The sequence below is a fragment of the Canis lupus genome, chromosome 5 (assembly GCF_003254725.2).
Source record: "Canis lupus dingo isolate Sandy chromosome 5, ASM325472v2, whole genome shotgun sequence".
Taxonomy (NCBI): Eukaryota; Metazoa; Chordata; class Mammalia; order Carnivora; family Canidae; genus Canis; species Canis lupus.
The window spans coordinates 34,274,078-34,295,079 of NC_064247.1; the positions used below are offsets into that span (position 1 = coordinate 34,274,078).

The 21,002-nt window shown below is 49.6% G+C and overlaps 1 protein-coding gene across 3 annotated transcripts in view; it reads left to right on the forward strand.

Moving 5' to 3' along the window:
• USP43 (ubiquitin specific peptidase 43) overlaps positions 1-20,725 on the forward strand; it is a 50,329-nt gene extending 29,604 nt beyond the window's left edge. Inside the window, exons 8-15 of one of the 3 annotated variants that reach the window (XM_049110211.1) lie at positions 1,343-1,454; positions 4,354-4,457; positions 7,380-7,457; positions 8,460-8,586; positions 8,681-9,029; positions 10,685-10,843; positions 12,106-12,270; positions 18,975-20,725. In XM_049110211.1, the coding sequence (XP_048966168.1) occupies positions 1,343-1,454; positions 4,354-4,457; positions 7,380-7,457; positions 8,460-8,586; positions 8,681-9,029; positions 10,685-10,843; positions 12,106-12,270; positions 18,975-20,035 (2,155 nt within the window). In that variant the 3' untranslated portion in view covers positions 20,036-20,725. The remainder of the gene's footprint in view (positions 1-1,342; positions 1,455-4,353; positions 4,458-7,379; positions 7,458-8,459; positions 8,587-8,680; positions 9,030-10,684; positions 10,844-12,105; positions 12,271-18,974) is intronic. The other 2 variants (XM_049110212.1, XM_049110213.1) reach the window with 2 other exon arrangements.
• Positions 20,726-21,002: the final 277 nt, after the last annotated feature.

Here is a 21,002-nt window from a genome sequence, read left to right on the forward strand (position 1 = left end):
TTTATACTTCTGCCGTAGATTCACGTTTAAATTCTAGACTGATTAAAAGGAAACCATAAGATAACTTGAAGATAATGTAGGGAGATATTTATGTTTTTGGGCAGGAGGAGTCTTTTAATGCCTAAGGTACAGAAGGTTATAAAGGAAAAGACTAATATTTTAGACGCATTTAAAATTTTAAGCACAAATGAGAAAAAAATATTCACATCACATGACAAACGAGAAAAAATACATCATGTGACAGGTGAAGGGTGCATAAGCCATGGTATAAAACTCAGCTCGGAAATTAGTGAGAGAGATAACTCTTGGTAAAATGAGGCCGGGAGATTTACCTTAATTCACAAAAGAAATACAAGCATCAGTTAAAATACTCAGCTTTGTTAGTCATGATTCTAATTGTAACAGCAAGAGGCTCTTCACCTTTCAGGTCAGTAAAAGACTTTTACAACTTGATAATGTTCACTCTGGGCAGGTGTCAACGGAATGGGGCACACCTGCCACTGTACACTGGTGTGGCTTCTCGGGAGGGCAGCCGGCTTACACATCACTTTGGTCTCGCGCATTTCCGCTTCTGGAAATTTATTCCACAGAAATAATCAGTCATGCGCACATAGAGTTGTCTGTGTAAGCACATATATGTAGCTCTCACCATAAGCAGGCACCATAAGTTAAAATTTAAAAGATTGGAAACAATCTGAATGCCAGACAGTAGAGAAAAATGTGAATAAGCCGACTGTGGGCAGCACAGTGCCTTTGCCCTTCCAGATGCACTAGCTCAGGTTTGAGCTGGGTTTCTGCAGAGTTTGTTCCACAGCGTCACAGTCTTATCCCTTCGGGTCTTCCTACAGCCTTGCGTGGGTGGTCGTGATTTGTCTGGTGGTGCCCATGGCTGAGCCGGAACTGTGGCCAGAGCCACCTCTGGCTCACCATGGTGCGTTCATAGCTTGGGACATGGGAAACACTCTCCCCAGAATGCTCTTGATGAACAAAAGCATCAGTGCATCAGCTGGATTGGCTTCCCTCTGGGTTCATCACTGCCTCCATTTCCTCTGGCTGCCGTGTTCTCTTCCTCTGTTATGGGGAAGAGTCTCCCAGCTGGCTGAGCTTTGCAGCCATCTGTTTGCACCACCACGTCTCTCTTTGGCTTTGCATTTCTGGGCCTCTGTTTATACCACCGCGTGTCCATTTGCAACGAGGTGCTTCGAGGAGTGGTTTGGTGCCGTGCTTGGCGCTTAGCTCTTACTCAATGGAGAGGTGCTCCTGAGCACAGCCAATGCTCGTGGCTGTTGAGTAGCGTTGGTTGTTCCGCTACTGACATAACCGGAAGCCTTGAATGTTTCAGGTTCGGGCCACCTTTCCTGCTCAGGGAAGACAGAGCCATCACCTGGGTCCAGCTCCAGCAGCGCATTCTCAGTAATGTCCGCTGTGTCATGAAGAGTGAGGTCCCCATCCAGGTCAGAGCGTGTGTGTGTGTGTGTGTGTGTGTGTGTGTGTGTGTGTGTGTGGCGGGGGATGGAGATGAGGGTAGGGATCTAGGAGGAGCTCAAGATAGACCACCATTTGCTGTTAATGAGAGCCACCCAGGTGCCCCAAATAAATAAAACCTTTAAAAAAAAAAAAAACCCAGCTTTGATCATATGTGAGGAAGTAACCATTCTGTGGCCTCTGCTGTTTTATTCTTTGCACCATTACAAAATACCTTTCACGGACAGAGTCTTTTTCTTGTTAAATCTCTAAAAACACCACTGGAATAGGATTTACGCTGTTCTTTTCTGTTTTGTATATTTACTTAGGGTTTTTCCTGGAGAGCAGGGGTCTCATAAATTGTAACTTACATGTTTGGATTCAGAATTTCAGGGGGCTTGAGGTATAACTCATGTGGAAAATATACTCGAGGTATGATTTTCTGTGGCAAATGTAAATGGAGGTTTATGTCCAAATGTGAAAATCTAGGTATTACAATAATTTTATCTGGTTTTTTAAAAACTGAGATTGGGGCACCTGGGTGGCTCAGTGGTTGAGTGTCTGCCTTCAGCTCAGGGTGTGACCCTGGGGTCCTGGAATCGAGTCCCACATTGGGCTCCTCACAGGGAGCCTGCTTCTCCCCCTGCCTGTGTCTCTGCCTCTCTCTGTATGTCTCTCATGAATGAATAAATTTAAAAAAATCTTTAAAAAATTAAAAAAAAATGGTTGTGGGGTTCCTAAGGATGGCCTATCCGTGTAACCCACAACGCTTTAGTACCATATTAAAACCCTGACTCCATATGGTCATACTTTGAATACATTCAGAATTCTCAACCTTGAGCAGAAGAGATTAAAATCAGTGCAGGTTCTAGAATGAGTTTCCCTAGCTAAGAACAGAAGATAGGAGAACGTCTTCCAAAAATGGCCAATTTGCTGGGCAGAGTGAATTCATTCGAATCATGAAAAGATAGAGATCTGTCACTGCCAAGACATTTATACGCGATCACTTTGCAAACTTGCTCTGTGTGCAGGTGGGGTAAGCTGCCTCCACGCCGGACCACTGCCTAAATCGTGTTGATTATGTTGCTGTCCAAACAGCCAAGGACTATTAGGAAAAAGAACTGCAACCCCACCCTCCGCTTTGCTGCCCCCAGATTTAAGAAATAGTCTCCTTAGGAAGTACAACCCTCCCCTGGCCACCCCTGGATCAAAGCCTCTGGAGGCAGCTTGCTTGCCTGCGATCAATTTTGTCCTTGTTGAAACTGTAGGTGAACTAGAGTGTGGCCATGGTCCATGGGGCAAGCTCCCCAGACTTCACGCTTAAGGCTCCCTACAGCTGGCTTCTGCTTCACCTTAGCAGCGTCCCCTTGCCCCCTGCACACATGAGCTGCTGCAGCCAGGGGAGCAGATCGCAGCTGTCTGCATGCGTGTTGGGTCATGTCCAAGCACCGTTGTTCTTTCCTGGAACTGCAATGCCTGTCCTCCTTTCCCTGTGTCTGACCTCAACCTATAGCTCATCAGTGCTTTACAAGTAGAGATGCATCTACTTTTTGCCATCGTCAGGGTTTGGAAGGATATTTCACTGTTTTTCTTGTTAAAGCTAAAGTCACCCGTGAACACTTGAAGAATTATATTTTCAGGATGTGTGGGTGGTGCAGTGGGTGAGGTGAAGCATTCGACTCTTGGTTTTGGCTCAGGTCTGTGACCTTAGGGTTGTGGGATCGAGACCTGAATTGGGCTCTGCACTCAATGTGGAGTCTGCTTGAGATTCTCTATCCCCCTCTCCTCCTGGCTCTCCCCACCATGCATGCTCTCTCTCTCTCAAATAAGTAAATACATCTTTAAACTGTATTTGCTTTACTTGAAGACACCACTGATTTTTTTTTAAGATTTTATTTATTCATGAGAGACACAGAGAGAGAGGCAAAGACACAGGCAGAGGGAGAAGCAGGCTCCATGTAGGGAGCCTGATGTGGGACTCGATCTCAGGTCCCTAGGGTCATGCCTTGAGCTGAAGGCAGACACTTGACCGCTGAGCCACCCAGGCATCCCGACACACCACTTTTTGACTATTGTGAATAACAGTGCTTATGACAGCCTTCAACTTCAGAAATATTAGAATATGAAAATAAATAACATGCATCTTAGAATGAAAACATAGGTAGTATTTCTTTCTGTGGCTTATTTTGTAGTGTATGAATACTTCTTAAGCATTCAGTATGTAAAAAAGACTCTAGCTTGCTTTGATTGCCTCATTTTGGCAACTTGGTGATGATGATAATCATCTTGAGGTAATGTATTAAATGATCTATTCATCATTAATTAACATAACTGAGCGATTTTCTTCCATTGACCGAGCCAGCATCTGCTCCAATTAAATGTACACTATTTAAAAAACACTGTTCATTGTTTGGGAAAATTTAGTGTGTTAAAGAGTGCTAGATTGCTATGGTAAAAGGTACACTGTGTGTCTTTTTTTTTTTTTTTTTTTTTTAGAGGGAGGAGGGGAAGAGGAAGGGAGAGAGATAATTTTAAGCAGGCTCCGAATACAGCAATGAGCCTAATGCAGGGCTCGATCCCACGACCCTGAGATCATGACATGAGCCGAAGTCAAGAGTTGGATACTTAACTGACTGAGCCACCACTCAGATGCCCCTACAATGTGCATCTTCAAAAAAAAAAAAAAAAAAAAAAAAAACCCAAAACCGCCCACAAAACTAAATAAATAAATATTTTAATGTCTTCAGATTTTGAATACTAATTTTTAAGGCAGTACTCAAAATAGACTATAAACATAAAGGATCATGCTCTTTGAACAACTTATCTGTCCTTGACCCAACAGAAGTCAACGTGATGATGACCCACCAACTTTGTTTTCTGTCTCTGCAGAACCCGGGATCTCTGTTCTCCGTCCGGGTTGTGGGGCTTTCCCTGGCCTGCAGCTACTTATCCCCACACGACAGTCATCCACTCTGTCACTGGGCAGTTGACAGGTAAGGGGGACATTCCAGTTCTCTTGGTAAGAGAACGAGCGCAACTGTACTTGCCTGGAGTCCTCAGAGGTTCAGCGTCAGTGAATGGATTATAACCCTAGCTACCCCTGGTTGCTTGCCTTGCGGTGTCAGTCACCTATGTTAGGTCCTTGGACACATTTTTGTGCTTTCAACCGTTGTGTCTAGAGAGGTGCTGTGATGGCCACTCAGAGATGTGGGGACGCTGAGGTTCCCGATGATGACTTGCTCATAGTTTTTAAAATTTTTTTGAAAATTTTTAAAAGATTTTATTTATTTATTTGAGAAAGAGAGAGAGAACATATACAAGCAGGGGTGGGAGAGGGCAGAGGGAGGGGGGGAAGCAGACTTCCGCTGAGCAGGGAACCCGATGCGGGGCTCGATCCCAGGACCCCGGGATCATGATCTGAGCCAACAGCAGCACACGCTTCACCCACTGAGCCCCCAGGTGCCCCTAACTTGCTCATACCCATGTAGCTAAGGGCCCAGCCTGAATCAGAACCCATTTCAGTCTGACTGAGAAACCCAAATTCGTTCAGTTAGCTCAGGCTGCTGAATTCAACCTGAATGTCCCTTCTGGGGTGGAGGAGAATTCTCCCACTGAGCCTTTGGCTCAAACTGTAGAATCCCATGTCTGTGATGGAGGGGGAACACCGGCCTGGCCACCCCTGCAGGCTTCCACCTTGCACGGCCCTGCCAGGCGATGCTCGTGAGCGTCATGATACCCAAGAGGTGGTTTTTCTCTGTAACTTATCTAGGGCTCTGGGTCATTTTCTACAAGATGCAGAGTTACCAATAAACGTCTCTGGTTTTCTGGCTCAGTCCACCAAAGCTGAGTGAATCCATAACATAGGTGCGATACTCTCATTTATAATAAGAAATATATATTTGGTCTTGTGGCCGCAGAGCTCCTAAGGCCCTCGGAATGCCTTTAGTGATAAGTGATAAAGGTGTCTTATTCTTTGCAACAAGCCCTTTCAACCACACCTGAGTCTGTATTAAGGAGATTTTTTTTTTTTTTAAAAAAAAAAGATTTTATAGATTTATTCATGAGAGACACAGAGAGAGAGGCAGAGACACAGGCAGAGGGAGAAGCAGGCTCCCTGCAGGGAGCCCAATAAGGGACTCAATTGTGGATCCCAGGATCATGCCGTGCCCTGAGCTGAAGGCAGATGCTCAACCACTGAGCTACCCAGGTGCCCCTAATGAGGTCACTTTTGGAAAGAACCTCAGGACAGGGAGGGGTGAGTCGCCAGGGGAACCAACCATGTGATTAAAGGTGGGAGCTGTCCTTCCCACCCACAGACATCAAAGGAGGGAGAGGGTTGGAGATGGACTGCACTTCCAGTGGGCAATGATTAATCAAGTAGACCCCCGGAAGGGCTTGTTTTGGGAGCGTCCAGGAGGGTGAGCACATAGTGGTGCTGGGAGAGCTCTGCAAGCTCTGCCTTCTGCACCTCTTCCATCTGGCCATTCCCCAGTTACATCCTTTTGTAATAAGCTGGTGAGCAAGCAAGTGAAATGTTTCTCTGAGTTCTCTGGGCCACTCCTGCAGATTAATCAAACCCAAGGAGAGGGTCCCCAGAGCTTCCAGTCTGTAGCCCAGATCACAACCTGGACCTTTGGTGTCTGAAGTGGGGAGGGGGCTTTTGTAGGGCCAAGCCCTCCACCTATGTGTGCATCTGATGCTGTCTTCAGGTAGATAACGCTGGAATGGAGGTCATTGCTCTGTGGTGTGGATAGAAAGCCCACACTGGAACTGATGTCTGAATCCGAATGGATGTCAAGATCACAGTAGGGGGGGCGCCTGGGTGGCTCAGCCTCTGCCTTCAGCTCAGGGCATGATCTCGGGGTCCTGGGATCAAGTTCCACATAGGGCTCCCCGCAGGGAGCCTGCTTCTCCCTCTGCCTGTGTCTCTGCCTCTCTCTGTGTATGTCTCATGAAAAATAGATGAAATCTTTAAAAAAAAAAAGGAAAAGAAAAAGGATCGTAGTTGGGAAGGACTCCTCCCTTTGTAAAGTTCAGGAACCATCAGGAGGGATGGAAGATCGAAGGTTTGATGCTTTCTGTGCCATCTTCACCCTCCTCGCCTGGCAGCTGCTTTACAGAGTAGAGTTAGGGAGGCTGGAGGACTGTTGGCCTGTCCTTCTTGGGTCTAATGGGACAAGTGAGCACAGGGGCTGGGGGGCCTCTGAGAGGGGCCCCCCCGTGGCACTCTGGCTTCCAAATGAGTTCCACAGACTGTGATGCCAGCCTGTACCCTGATTGTCACCGGCCCATGACAGAAGTTGAGAGGAAGCCCTTAGGTATGTCAAGGCAATAGGACAGAGCAATTGAAATAGGATGAATGCATAATAATTTTGCATAATTTTTTTAAAAAATTGAACTATTTTGTCCTTCCATTACGTTTATATTGTATTTCACAAAAGGATCTGTCTGTAATGGTTTATTTATTCTTTGAAAGATTTTGTGTATTTGTCCATGAGAGACACAAAGAGAGGAAGAGACACAGGCAGAGGGAGAAGCAAGCTCCCCACAGGGAGCCCAATGGGGGATTCTATCCCAGGACCCCGGGATCATGCCCTGAGCCGAAGGCAGATGCTCAACCACTCACTGAGCCACCTGGGGGCCCGTAATGGTTTAGAAACATCAACAAAATGGTCTTTGACCATAAGTAGTTTGAGAAGCCTTGAAAAAAGAGTCTGGTTGCACAGGGAGTGGACCATGCTAAAGGAAGCCCTCTCAGAGGCCATGACCCTTCTGGTCACATTTCTATCTGCCTGGCCTCAGTTTACACTCAGATCTTCGGGCAGTTCTGTTTGGGACATCAGTCCTGGGGTTGGAGGCAGGGAGGAAGGGGAAGGAAGCCTCAAACTTTCTTATGGGCTGTGTTCTTTCCCCAGGGCCATGCACCTCAGGAGGCCAGGAGGCCCCCCACACATCAAGCTGGCTGTGGAGTGGGAGAGCTGTGCCAAGGAGCGGTGAGTACAACAGCACTGGGCTCCAGGGGAGGAGAGGCAGAGCCTGCCTGTTCAAATAAATCCTCCCATGCCGTTTCCCCCGATACACCGGAAGGCGGGAGGCCGTGTGGTCCATGCCTCTGGGAGACCCTCGTGACAGGTGTCTGCATGTAAACAACAGTAATGACAGTGATGACAGTCATGCTGGGTGGTGTGAGGAGCAGTGGCAGTAATAGTAGTAATAGTAGAAATAGTAATAGATAATATTAAAAATAGTAGTAAATAGGGACACCTGTGGGGCTCAGAGGTTGAGCATCCGCCTTCAGCTCAGGGCGTGATCCCGGGGTCCTGGGATCGAGTCCCACATCAGGCTCCCCGCAGGGAGCCTGCTTATCCCTCTGCCTGTGTCTGCCTCTCTCTCTCTGTGTCTCTCAGGAAAATAAATAAAATCTTAAAAAAATAGTAGTAATAGATGCTTACCCACTCAGCTCATGCTGGTCACTGCCCTGAGCAAGCGCTTCACCTAGATGCGCTTCTACCCTTCACCACGCCCTGTGAGGTCAGTACTACCACAATCCACAGTTTTTAGACGTTTTCAGGTGCATAGGGAGATTGAGCAGTTGCTCGGTGTCCTGCAGCACGTGCATGGCCGAGCCAGGACTTGAACCCAGGCTGTCCTGATCACTCAGCTTGGCTGTTCCTATAACCGAGTATATGCTTTGGAAAAGGACACTGTTCATTCCAGCAAGTGTATATTAATCTTCTGCAAGATACTGGGCCCTGTGCTAGCTGAGGAAGCCTAGACGAATCGGCTGAGGACCGGCCCCCACCCCCCCATACCCCAGGAGCTGGCAGGCGAGAGCAGGCATCCTGGTCAAAGTTAGCAGGGCTCAGCGTGTGTGCGAGGTGCCGGCGGGGCCACTTCACCTCCCCTGGTGGCTGCCTGCATGCTGCACATCGAGACAGGTGAGAGCGCCCTTGGCCGTGGGAGGCCCTGATGCCCTGAATGTCTGCACCCTGCAGGCTGTTCGGGAACCTCCAGGAGGAGCGGGTCCAGGATGCGGACAGTGTGTGGCGGCAGCAGCAGGCACACCAACAGCACAGCTGTACCTTGGACGAGTGCTTTCAGTTCTACACCAAGGAGGAGCAGGTGTTGCCCGAGGGTCTGGGCTGGGGATGGGCGGGGGAGCCTGGCCACGTGGCATGGGGGGCGGGGGCCTCAGAGTCACTGGCTTCCTCTCCAGCTGGCGCAGGACGACGCATGGAAGTGCCCGCACTGCGAGGCCCTCCAGCGGGGCATGGTGAAGCTGAGCTTGTGGACGCTGCCCGACATCCTCATCATCCACCTCAAGAGGTTCTGTCAAGTGGGCGAGAAGAGGAACAAACTGTCCACACTGGTGAGGTTCCCGCTCTCTGGCCTCGACATGGCTCCGCACGTGGCCCAGAGAGGCGCCGGCCCCCCGGCTGCCACGGGCCCCTGGCCGTCCTGGAAGCAGCCGGCCTGCCTGCCCGCTGGCTACCCGCTGGACTCCCTGTACGACCTGTACGCCGTCTGCAACCACCACGGCAGTCTGCAAGGTGGGCATTACACAGGTGAGCCTCACCTCGCGGCTCGTGCTGCTGTGGTCATGGGTCGGGACCGTGGCCTGAGCTTTGGGACGCCCCCCTCCGCCCAGGAGAAGGTGCTCCTGGAAGGCCGGGCTCTCCCCCCACCAGGCCACTGGGCATGCTGGGCAGCCTGTGCCCCTCCTGTGCCAGACCCTGTGTTGGGTGCTGGAGCTCCTGGGAGGAGCAAGACACATATGAGTCCTGCCCTCGTGGCGCTTCAGTCTGATTTCAGACACAGAGGTGCTTGTTGCTTCAGCTCTTTCACTGCCTGGCATCATGAAGGGTATACGATTGATGGTATCTGTGATAGGGATAAGGCCTCTCTGACGGTGGCGCCCATATGCCAGAACCAAAGGAAACTAGCTATGTGAATAATGGGAGGAAGACCATTATGGGAAGAGCTACTAGTATGTGCAAAGGCCCTGGGACAGGGTTTGATGTGTTTAAGAAATGATGAAAGCCTGTCATGGCTGAAGTATAGCAACCCGGGGTAAATAACACAGATGAGGCTGGAGAAGTGGGCACTATGTGTACGCCATGGACGAGAGTTTGCGGGGTTTTTTTCCATAGGGTAATGGGAAGCCGTTAAAAGGCTTTAGGCTAGGGGTTAAGGACATAATCTAGTCTACAAATGTAGCTCTCCTCTGTGGAAAAGAGGCAGAGAAGGGAGCCAGCGTGGAAGTTGGAATTCCAGTTAGGAGGCATTTCTGGAGCTCAAATAAATGAGGGATGGTGTTGGCTGGAACTCAGGAGGTGACAGTTGGGGTGTTCCAGATGCGTTTTGGAAGTAGAATCAGTAAGACTGGCCTTTGGACTGGGTATGGGGGTGGAAGGCCCTTTGCGCTCAGGGAACTGTGGCCCTCGGGCCAAATTCAGTCCAGCGCTGGTTTTTTTTATACAGCTCAAGAGTTAAAACATGGTTTTCACATTTTAAAAGATGATAAAGAAGAAGAAGAATATATGGCAGAGACCATCTGTGGCTGAATGGGACCTATAAACCCTAAGATATTTGCTATGTGACTCATTACAGAAAAATGGGCTGACTCCGGATTAGTGGGTTCTGGATGGCACCATGGGCCGAGATGCGGAGGGGAAGGAGAGTGTTTTGTCGTATTATTTGGAAGGTGGCAAGAATCTTATTTATGGACCTTTGCTAAATGTTTTCCTTCAGTTCTGAGGCAGGAAAGACACATACCATAATCTCATATACATAGTTGTTGTTTTTCAATCTCATAATCTCAAATATGTTGTTGTTGTTGTTTTTTAATTGCATACCGAATCAGAGATGCTCATTTCGAACCTTCTCAAGGAACCATGTGAACCTTGACATTACTGTCTGGCTAAATAATTCAGGGCTTCCCTGTTACTGGCGATTTTGCCAGAACCCCAGGGTTAAAACCTAAGGATTCCGGCCTGAAGTCACAGCACACTCCATCTGGGAGGGTAACTGATTGATCTGATTCCCACAAAATTCATTTCTGCTCAGACATGGACCAATTTTTCTCATTCTGTTAACAAACAACGTCCATTTTTTTCAGCTCTGCTCATGCGAAATGCCTTTCTGGGTTTATTTCTTGGAGGGGGGTGGTGGTGGCAGGGAGGGCTCCAGTAATTGGCACTTGGGATTTGGACCTTTGCAGCCTACTGCCGGAACTCTCTGGATGGCCAGTGGTACAGTTACGATGACAGCACGGTTGAACCACTCCCAGAGGACGAGGTCAACACCCGAGGCGCTTACATCCTGTTTTATCAGAAACGGAACAGCATCCCTATCTGGTCAGCCAGCAGCTCCGTAAGAGGTAGGTGCTGTCGCTCAGGAAGGAGTGGGGAGCTGGGAAGGTGCTCAGTTGAACGAATGACAAGGACCAGGGGAGGTAGGTACAGATCCAGAAGTGGGGGGACTCTGACTGCAGCATTTGTAGGGATGCACAATGGACACAGGGGAAAAGAATAAGGAATAATGTTTTGTAGCCGGTGACCCAGCTGCTTTTGTAGCTGTTTCAGGATTTTAGGTTTCCAGTCTCACTCCTATCCAGCCAGACTGTAATTTATTTGTTTTTTAAGATTTTAAAATTTATTTTAAGAGAGAAAAAGAGAGCACAAAATGGAAGGGCAGAGCGAGAGAGAATCTCAAGCAGACCCCCTTGCTGAGATCGAGCCCCATGTTGGGGCTCTGAGCCTGATGGGGCTTGATCTCATGACCCTGAGATCAGAACCTAAGCCGAAACCAAGAGTTAGCCGGACACTTAACCAACTGAGCTCCCCAGGTGTCCCTCATGTCAAACTTTAATTAGCTTTGCACATACACCTGCTTTCATCCTATTAGAAAGGCTTGGGGGGACGCCTGGGTTGCTCACTGGTTGAGTGTCTGCCTTTGGCTCAGGTCATGACATTGGGGTCCTGGGATTGAGTCCCGCATCGGGCTCTCCACAGGGAGCCTGCTTATCCCTCTGCCTGTGTCTCTGCCTCTTTCATGAATAAATCAATAAAATCTTTAATTAAAAAAAAAAAAAGACAGGGCGAGGTGGTTGTTAGGGACACTGGGCCTCAGTAGGAAAGATAGCTATTAAACCATACCCAGTAACATGTTCATTAAGCAGCCTCAAACTTGGAAGTCTGGAGGTCAACTTTGACCTCCCTATGTGATTTATTGTGCTCTGCAATCCTATCCTATAATTGTTGGGAGGTGGCCAAATTAAACCACAACGCCCTAAGGGGTCTGAATCAACCCCAATGGGAAATCTGCCTTCCTTTTATAGAACACAGAACGAATGGAAAACCTGGCCTATTAGAAAACTGGAGTTGGTGGCAACTGATGTCAGGGGAAGCCCTTCCATGCCCGTCACCACGCTGACCTTTCTGGGCCCGAATGCCTTTCCCTAGAGTGTCAGCATGGTCACGTGGTCAAGCAGTTTGCGGGGTCCTCCTCTGGTCATCACTTCTGTTGTGTAATTCTGCTCTGGTTCTGCAGCCCCGGGGCTCGGGGGTGGGGGTCTGGCTGCGGAGGACCCCGAGCCACCTGGTGGGGGTGGGTCCAGCCTTCCCTGTGGCTTCTCCGCAGGCTCCACGAGCTCCTCCTTCTCCGATCACTGGCTCCTTCGGCTGGAGAGCAGTCACGGCAGCGCCAGGGGCAGCCTGTTGTCCTGGAGCTCCAGCCCCGGCCCCTCACGGCCCCGGGAGCCTGACCCTCCCGTCTTCGCCAGCAGCCTCTCCGATCAGGAAAAGGGTATGTCCCACTGCGACTTCCGTAACTGGGGACGAGTGTACGGAGAAGCCCTACAAGAAGGAAGATGTAAAAACTAACCTGGCTTTTGCAACATTTAGAAAAACAAAACAAAAATCAAGACTGTATTAAAAAAAAAAAAATGTCCAGCGCCCTTTGCAGAAGCCCCCTGATTAGTAAAAGGGCCCTGAGACTTCATATTTTTGGTGGACATGCCTCTGGTGGTAAATTTTCTCGGTGGCTTTTATTGGGCCTTCGAGGCTTCGTTTCTCACGTCATCGGTACTTTCCAGTTCCAGATGCTGTGTTATTTCTGTTTTCAATTCCATTTTGAAGGTTATCTAGGAGTTTCAGGCATTCGTGATTGGGGGGGGGGGGGCAGCTCGCCCTTTATTCTTTCTCATTTTGTGGATTGTGATCCAAGAATGTGGCTTTCAAAAAGCATCCCCTTCTCGCGATCAAGTAAGTGCACGATTATTATTTCGTCAGTGTTCTGTGCACACATGAAATAATGCCTGTTGTGTCAAGTCGGGGGACATAAGCTCTGTGTCGAAACTATTCAATTAGGTGAGTTGGTTTTTGGATTCAGTTCACTTTGTCTTCACATTGACTTTATCAAGGGCTGCCTGGCTAGGAAGGAGGTCTAGTCCAACCTTCTGGTATGGCTGTATTTTTAATCAAGTATGCCACGGACTTTAATAATTTCTGCTTTATATTGTTTCGTTGCTGCTTTAATATGTGTCAGTGTCCTTTATAAATCGTCTGTTCTTGTTGTAACGTGGCACTTTATCCTGCTTCACGCTTTTCATCTTAAATTCTACTTTGTTAAGGGGCACCTGGGTGGCTCAGTCTGTTAAGTGTCCACCTCTTGATTTCGGCTCAGGTCATAATCCTCAGCGTCAGGAGATCAAGCCCCATGTCTGGCTCCATGCTCAGTGGAGAGTCTGCTCGAGATTCTCTCTCTCCTCCCCCTCTGATCTTCCCTCCACTCTCATGGACACTCTCTCTCTAAAATAATCAATAAATTCTAAAAAATAAAATTCTATTTTTTTCAAGATTAATCATTCCACCCCTTCCTCCTTTTTTGTTTGCATTTGCCTGGTATCACTTTGCCATTCCCTTTTGCTTTATGAGTTTTTCTTTTAGAGTTAGTTTTAAGTGGTTTCTAGTAAACACTATGTTGCAGTTTTATTATTTTTGTTGTTATTTTTTTCAATGTCAAAAACGGAGAGCCTGTCTCACAAGCGGAGCATTCAGTCCATTGGTATTCAATCTAACAATGATAAACTTGATTTTGTTTCATTAAGAAAGTTTTTTTGTTGTTGCTATTTCTGTTTTCTTTTTCCTTATTTATGCCCAGTTGGTCATGTGGCTCTTTGTTTCTTCCTTTGTCTGTTTAGAAGTTCTGCTGTGCCTTTTCCATCCTGCGAATTGTTCCCTTATCCTTCCCTCCCATGTGTGCCATCAAATGCATCTTCCTGTTCTATGGATATGGGAAGCCAAGTCATTCCTATTCCGTGTGCCATTGTAGTTCATTTCTGCCTGCCGTCCTTCCCCGCAGTGAGATGAGACCGAAGAATGCTTCCAGTTCCTTTTCCCCACCCAGAGCGAGCGCTTTGAAATGCCTTCACGTGTTCCCTCTGCTCTGTTTTAGGACCCCTCCCCTGCCCCAAACTTCAATTCCTGGCCCTTAGATTCTCTGAGGTGGTTCAGCACTCGGTTTCAGGCTGTGAACACTGTGACTTCCCAGATCCCAAATGCTCTAATGTCACCTTGTATTCCCCATCCCCAAACCATCTGCCCCTATGCAGCTGCATGGTACACGGGCCGCGGGCTCCACTGAAAACCCACCTGTCTTCTTTGCGTCCCCCTCTGTCTTGAGATCTGGATTCTCATTCTTTAACATTTGGCCAAAGTTCTTTTTAGGGATGGGCGACACACCCCCTCCCTCTGCATAGGCACAAATACTTTCTTTGACCAGGGAGTGAGTGGCAGCTTTGCTGGTCGGCGGACTCTTGGGTTAGAATCCTTCCCTTTCTGGTGTCTGTAGATATTTTCCCACGGCCCGCCAGGCCCCAGGGTGGCAGGTGAGACACCTTTTTTTCCCCCCTCCTACATGAGAACCACTTGTTCTTTCGGGCTGGAAGCTGTTGCCCTTGGAGTTTAGAAATTCCACCAGAGTATGCCCAGGTCTGTTTTTTTTTTCCGCCCCCACCCCCCACCTAGAACCCCCAGAACCTGTCTGCCTACAGATGCAGGCTTTTCTTTAGGGAAATTGTTCTTTTGTTTGTTTAATTATTGTCTCTCTGACTTTTCAAATTCTTATTATTTGCCTGGTGGGTCCCCTGGGTCCATTCCCAGGGTCTTCTAGCTTTTCCCTGCGATTTCTCTTGGTCGTCTTGCTCTAAGGTGTGAGACACTGTGCTTCCTTTGTCTTTTCGGCCACGGATTTGAGTCTCAACAGTGACCCACGTGCCTTCAAAGCATTTACTGCATCTTAAAACCTAGAAGACCTTTTGTCAGCCCTCTCATTCTATCCTTGAATCTCCCTGAAAGCTTCTCTTTTGTCTGTTCCACTTCATCAGAGCCCTGTTTTGCTGGTTCTCTGATTCCCTGATCCCCTTCTGTGTGTTGTTTCTTCTGTTTCTGCCCACTGGGGCTCTTCTCCATGCTCTCCTGAGTGGAGGTGATTCTTGGAGTGATGGGGTGGGGTGGCTTCGGCCTGCCAAGGCACACTTTCCCCTCGCCACCCTCATCCTACTAGCTTAGTCTCAGAGCTGGACAAGGCTCAGCTCAGCCGTGTAGCTTGTCTTTACCCTCTAGGGGACCCGGGGAAAGTCTGGGGGTCAGGCTTGTCCCAGGTTGCCCTCTGCAACCAGAGACAGAGATGTCTCCGAATTAAAGTGGGGGCTCAGAAGATGAAGACCCCTAGTGGGCAAACTTTTCTCCCTTGGTTAAGCCATGGTGGTCTCTTTGCTGCTTCCCTGACCCACCAGGCTCACTTGTGCCCCCGGGCCTTTGCACTTGCTGCTCCCTCTGCCTGCAGGCTGTTTTCCCCAATCTTTCACATGGCATCCTCCTCTCTTTTCACTCAGCTTTCCTCTCTCCTCACTCCTCAGCCACTGACTACGCTGTACTCCTCGGTTACCCCGCATCATTCTTTGTCATAGCCCTCAGCACTCCATCCCACGATGTCACATGTTGCTGTCAGGCCCCACCAGGCCAGGAACTGTGTGTTTTTTTCCACAGCCATATCCCCAGCACTGAAAACAGCCCTTGGCACTCAGTAGGCTCTCCTTACATGTCTGTTGAAGGTGTAAGTAGTAGGTGGCTGTGAGAGGCACAGTGGAAAGCCTCGGATGTGCTGAGATACCTGGACCAGGAGGCTGGTCCTGTTGCAGGTGGATTAAGAATGGGCAGGGGGTGGGCAGCACGCATCCTGAGGTCAGAGATGCCCGACTTGTTAGCGGCAGATAAAAAGTCACATAGGAACATATGGGGGCATGTCTCAGGGCAGCATCTGCTACTACCGGAGCCAGGTGTGGGCGGGGCCATGGGCAGGGCTGCAGGAGGGGCTGTGGGCCGGGCTATGGGTGGGGCTGCAGGTGGGGCCGTGGATGGGGCTGTGGGTGTGGGTGGCGCTGTGGGCAGGGCCGTGGGCGGGGCTGCAGGTGCCATTGGGGCTCTGGGTAAGGACTGCAGGTGTTGATGGGGCCGTGGGTGTGGGCGGGGCTGTTGGTAAGGACCACGGGTATGGGGGAGGCCGTGGGCGGGAGTGCAGCTGCTGATGGGGCTGTGGGCAGGGCTGTGGGTAAGGGCCATGGATGTGGGCGGGGTGCAGGCGGGGCTGTGGCCACGGGGGCGGGGCAGGGCTGGGGGGGGGCCTGCGGGTGGGGCTGGGGGTGGGGGCGGAGCCTGCCAGCTGTACAGGTGCCATCTGTCCCTCGCAGGACCTGGGAAGCCCATCGCGCAGGCTCTGAGGCTTCTCTGATCTTAAGGGAGGATTTCACCCTCCATGTCCTCCATGTGGTTTAAGGCTCCAGGTCCTCCCAGGTTCTCAAGCCGGCTGAGCCTGGGCCAGGCCACAGGTTCCAGGGCGGGGCGGCAGAGGGAACCCTCACTCAGGCATCTCTGAACACCAGCCACCTCTGCCTCCGGTTCCCTGCCTCCAGGAGGTCCCCCCGGGAGGGGCAGGGGAGCACTGTCCCCTCCCCCAGGAGGGAGATGTCTGTGAGCAGTGCTCTCCTGTCCCTTCTGTCTCTGCCCCATGGCCAACGCACCTCCCCGCTGCCCCAGGCCTTTCAGCCGGGAAGAGGGGACATGCTGCCAAGCCACCTCGCCACCTGCCAGGCTGCAGGCTGTGTCATCTCGTTTTGAAAAGCTGAAAGTCACAGCTTTGTCCTCCCAATAAAAGCTTCGCTTTCTGCCCTTCCCAGGGTGGCAGACAAGGGGGAAAAAATCCAGCAACAACAGCATGTGTGTCTCAGACCCCAGCATATTGCTTTTCCCCTGAGGGATGGGGACTTAATGGTGGAATGACAAGGCCCGTCGAAAGTGAAGCTGCAAAACATTTTGGGTGAAACTGTGTGTGTCTCTTGCTGTAATGATCTAAGGAAATGCTTTAAGGCACACAATACCAAATGAAAGAAGAATGATTAAAAACCACCAGAATGAAAAAAAAAAAAAAACCCCACCAGAATGACCCATGGCAGGTAAAATTCCCCAGGAACCTCTGAGAGATGCTGTCAAACCCCTCCAGTCACTGGTGGGCAGTGGACTTTGCCTTCCCATCACCTCTTCCCCAGGAGCCTGGCGATGATGTGTGCCACGCTTCCCCTGCCTGCAGACCCTGAGCTGTCACCTGTCCCCTGAGAACCTCTGATCTCTCTGCATCTAGCTCGTCGCAGTTGGCTGTGGTGCTGACAGAGGCATTTTGTGGCGGTGGTCCTCGCTCATGGGGGTCATTCTCCTCCTCACTGATGAGAGTGTCAGGTGTGGGTGAAAGGCAGTGTGGTTGACATTGGGTCTTTATCTAAATGCATGTCACTGTCCCTGCACCATGTGGGTCGTGCGGGTGAAGAACTTTTTTCCTCTGTGATGACAGGCATCTTATACATCAAGGCAGCATAATGGTACAGTGACAGGTGATTGTGTGTTGCTATTATTATTATTATTATTTTAAAGATTTTATTTATTTATTTATGAGAGACACAGAGAAAGAGACACAGGCAGAGGGAGAAGCAGGCTCCCTGTGGGGAGCCTGATGCAGGACTCAATCCCAGGACCCAGGGATCACGCCCTGAACTGAAGGTGGCCACTCTACCACTGAGCCACCCAGGAGTCCCTTGACTGTTTTTAGATGCATGTTTCAGTGGTGTTATGTACATTCGTGCTGTGACTCAGTCACAGCCACCATCCATCCCTGTAACTCTTTTCATCTTGTAAATCTGAAAGTCTGCCCATTTCACAAAAACACAACGCTCTCCCCTTCCCTGAGCCCCTGGCCGCCCCCTGTACAATTTCTGTCTGGTTTCGACCACTCTGATCACCTCATGCGGTGGAATCATGCAGTATTTGTCTTTTTGTAACTGGCTATGGAGGTCGCTTGAGATTCCAGATGAATTTCAGGATGGGTTTTTCTGTCTCTGCAAAAATCCCCACTGGGATTTTGATAGGGGTTGGGTTGAAGCTGCAGATCAATTGCTTTGGGGAATGGTGACATTTTAACAATATTGAGCCTTCCATGGACGTGGGATATCTTTCCATTTCTGTCATCTTTAATTTCTTTCTAATGTTTGTAGCGTTTGTTATTCAAGTCTTTCACCTCCCCAGTTAATTCTGAAGTATTTTATTCTTTTTGATGCTGTTGTAAACGAAATTGTTTTCATAAGTGACTCTTTCCTCAGGAGAAACATACAGCCATGGCTATGTGTGTATTCCCTTTAGAGACATTAAAATTTAGGAAAGAATTTTTAAAAAATCAGTCATACATAGACAGCATCATCCCATGTCCCCCTCGACATCTTGTCATTTTAGTATTTACTTCTCCATACTTGTATGTTTTCACATGCATGCATCACACACACGTGTATCCATTTTTTCAGCTGGGATTACATTGTTTTTTTTAGACTATTTCTCCTTCGACATCACATATCAAACTTGTCTTTCCAACCATATATACATGTTGCAAAACACACAAAGAAGACGTAAGTGGCAGCTCTGATAAAATTAAACGCACCATTTGTTTATTTTTTTAAGCCCACAGATAGGATATCAGAGATTCTTGCCCCTGAAAGGCACAAGCACCTAATTTGACCTGGAAGAAGGAGGGACTTTTGCTGAGCATTCTGCTTCATGCAAATATTTAGATATAAATGAAAATGGTGTTCAGTCGTAGGGCCAGATGCCTCTGAGACTGGGCATTCTCAGGAGTCGGTGCTGCCTGGGCATGCAGCTGCCTTTGTTGAACTGGCTTGCCCTGTGGCTTCAAATATGTAAAAGGATTCCATGGGACATGGTGCCAATGCTGATGCCTCCAAGAGCTAGAACCTCAGTGTCTCGCTCACCGCTCTGTCCCCAGCTCCCAGCACAGGGCTGCCTGAGTGCATCAGGAATGCTCGCTCACTGTCTGTTAGATGACAGGCATTGTAGTCACGCATTGCAGCCGGAGGGGTATTCGGGCACTGACGCTCTTGGTGTCTCTTTCAGGAGGGTTGCAGTCTGGGCCTTTGGTCCGGGGTGTACGAGGCCGAAGCATCAGCATGAAGGAGCCTCCACCTTCCAGAGCCAAGCAGGGAGCCTTGTTCAAGACCATGCCCCTCCGATGGTCTCTTAGGCCCAGAGAGAAACCCCTCGGTGCATCCGTGGAGCTGGTGGAGTACTTGGAGTCCAGGCGGAGGCCCCGATCCACGAGCCAGTCCATCGTGCCGCTGTTGACAGGCGCTGCTGGCGAGGACGGGACGTCAAAAGCCACCGGCCCGGCTAGGGGGGAAGAGAGTGGGCGAGCCAGCGACAGAGTGCCCTGCCCCTCGGGCCACACCAACTACTGTGCAACCCCTGGAATCTCAGATGGTCCCAACACTGCGAGGAAAGCCACGGAAAATGCAAGTCAGGATATCAAGCTGCCCAAAGAGTTTGACCTGCCCCTCCCGGTGATGCCCTCGGTGGGGGATGAGAGACGAGCCCGAGCTGAGGGCCAGAAGACCGCAAACTGCAAGGGAAGTGGCCAGGCAGGAAGCCACAGCAGGGTACCCTCCCCCAAGGAGGCTCTGAGCACCGCGGCATCTTCTAGAAGCAGCGCAGACGGCCGCCACAGTGCCTTAGCCAGGATGAGGGCCCACGCGGAGGGCAGAGACATGGAAACCGACAGATCCCCACAGGGAACCCTCACCCTGCTGAGGTCTGTGTTTTGGAAGAAGGAGAACAAGCATGACAGGGCGGAGGTGGCCCCACAGGCGTCCCCAGTGTCCCTGGTGAGCGGCAGGCTGAGCCCGGCGGTGGGTGAGCACGCTCGAGTCCCCTCTCCTTCCTTCCAGCTCCGGGACGGCCTGCCCAGGGCCCCCGCCAGCCGCCTGGAGAGGGACATCTGGTCGGCACCCAGCTCTCTCCGCCTCCCCCGCAAGGCCGGCAGGCCCGCGTGGGCCGGTGCCCTGGGCGCATCCCACAGACCTGTTCCCGGAGAGCACCCTCCCTTGAGCACCTTGCAACAGGTGAAGTACCACACTCTTTCCTTAAGTCGGAAGAAAACGTTACCTGAGTCCAGCTTCTGATGGTGCGTGTTCCAGTTTCGTGCGAAGCTGGCCTCCTCACGATGGAGCCGCAGGAAGAAGCTTGTGTCGAGAGTGGGCTTTCGGAAAGCCGGTTGTCTTGTGACCCCTGAAAAATACATTTATTTTCTTTCTTTCTTTTTTTTTTTTTTGGTACCCACCTCTAGATTTCCAACACAGCATGTCCTAATACCTTCCTGTACCGTTGGGTGCTTTTATACTTGCAGGCCATGAGAGGGTGCTGTTGCGTCAGCATTACCGGTTCAGGGCAAGATTGGATTTATTTCCCTAATTCCACAGGCCCCAGTACATGCCCTAAAGAGAGATTCGGATGTGGCCCAGCTTTACAGCTGGTAACTCTGCAGGGAGGCCTCATAAACAAGAGTCTCGGACATCCCATCACTTCTTGCCATTGGCTTCTCATTTTCAAATCTGCAATGCCTCTCTGGGATAAAGCCTTCAAGATGCCAAAAACACCGTAAAACATCTAGGAGAGAGATGGAGCAGAACCGGTGGTGATTTTAGGAAGATATTTAATATATAACAAAATAATTGTATTACTGTTTTTCAAGGTATTTAAAAAAGAGAACTATTTTGATACTAGGAGTAGAGGAAGTTCTTTTTAAACAAAAACAAAAATGAAGTATGACATCTATGTACAATTTTAATAAAGGTCCATCAGTGAAACATGCAGATGACTCGGAGTTATTCAAGTTTAACAAATGATCTTTTTTTAACCCCAAAGATTTTATTTTATTTTATTTTATTTTATTTTATTTTATTTTATTAAATATTTTATTTATTTATTCATGAGAGACACAGAGAGAGAGGCAGAGGCATAGGCAGGGGGAGAAGCAGGCTCCTTGCAGGATCACGCCCTGAGCCAGAGGCAGACAGACTCTCAACCACTGAGCCACCCAGGCGTCCCCCAAAGATTTTATTTTTGAGTTATTGCTACACCCAGTGTGAA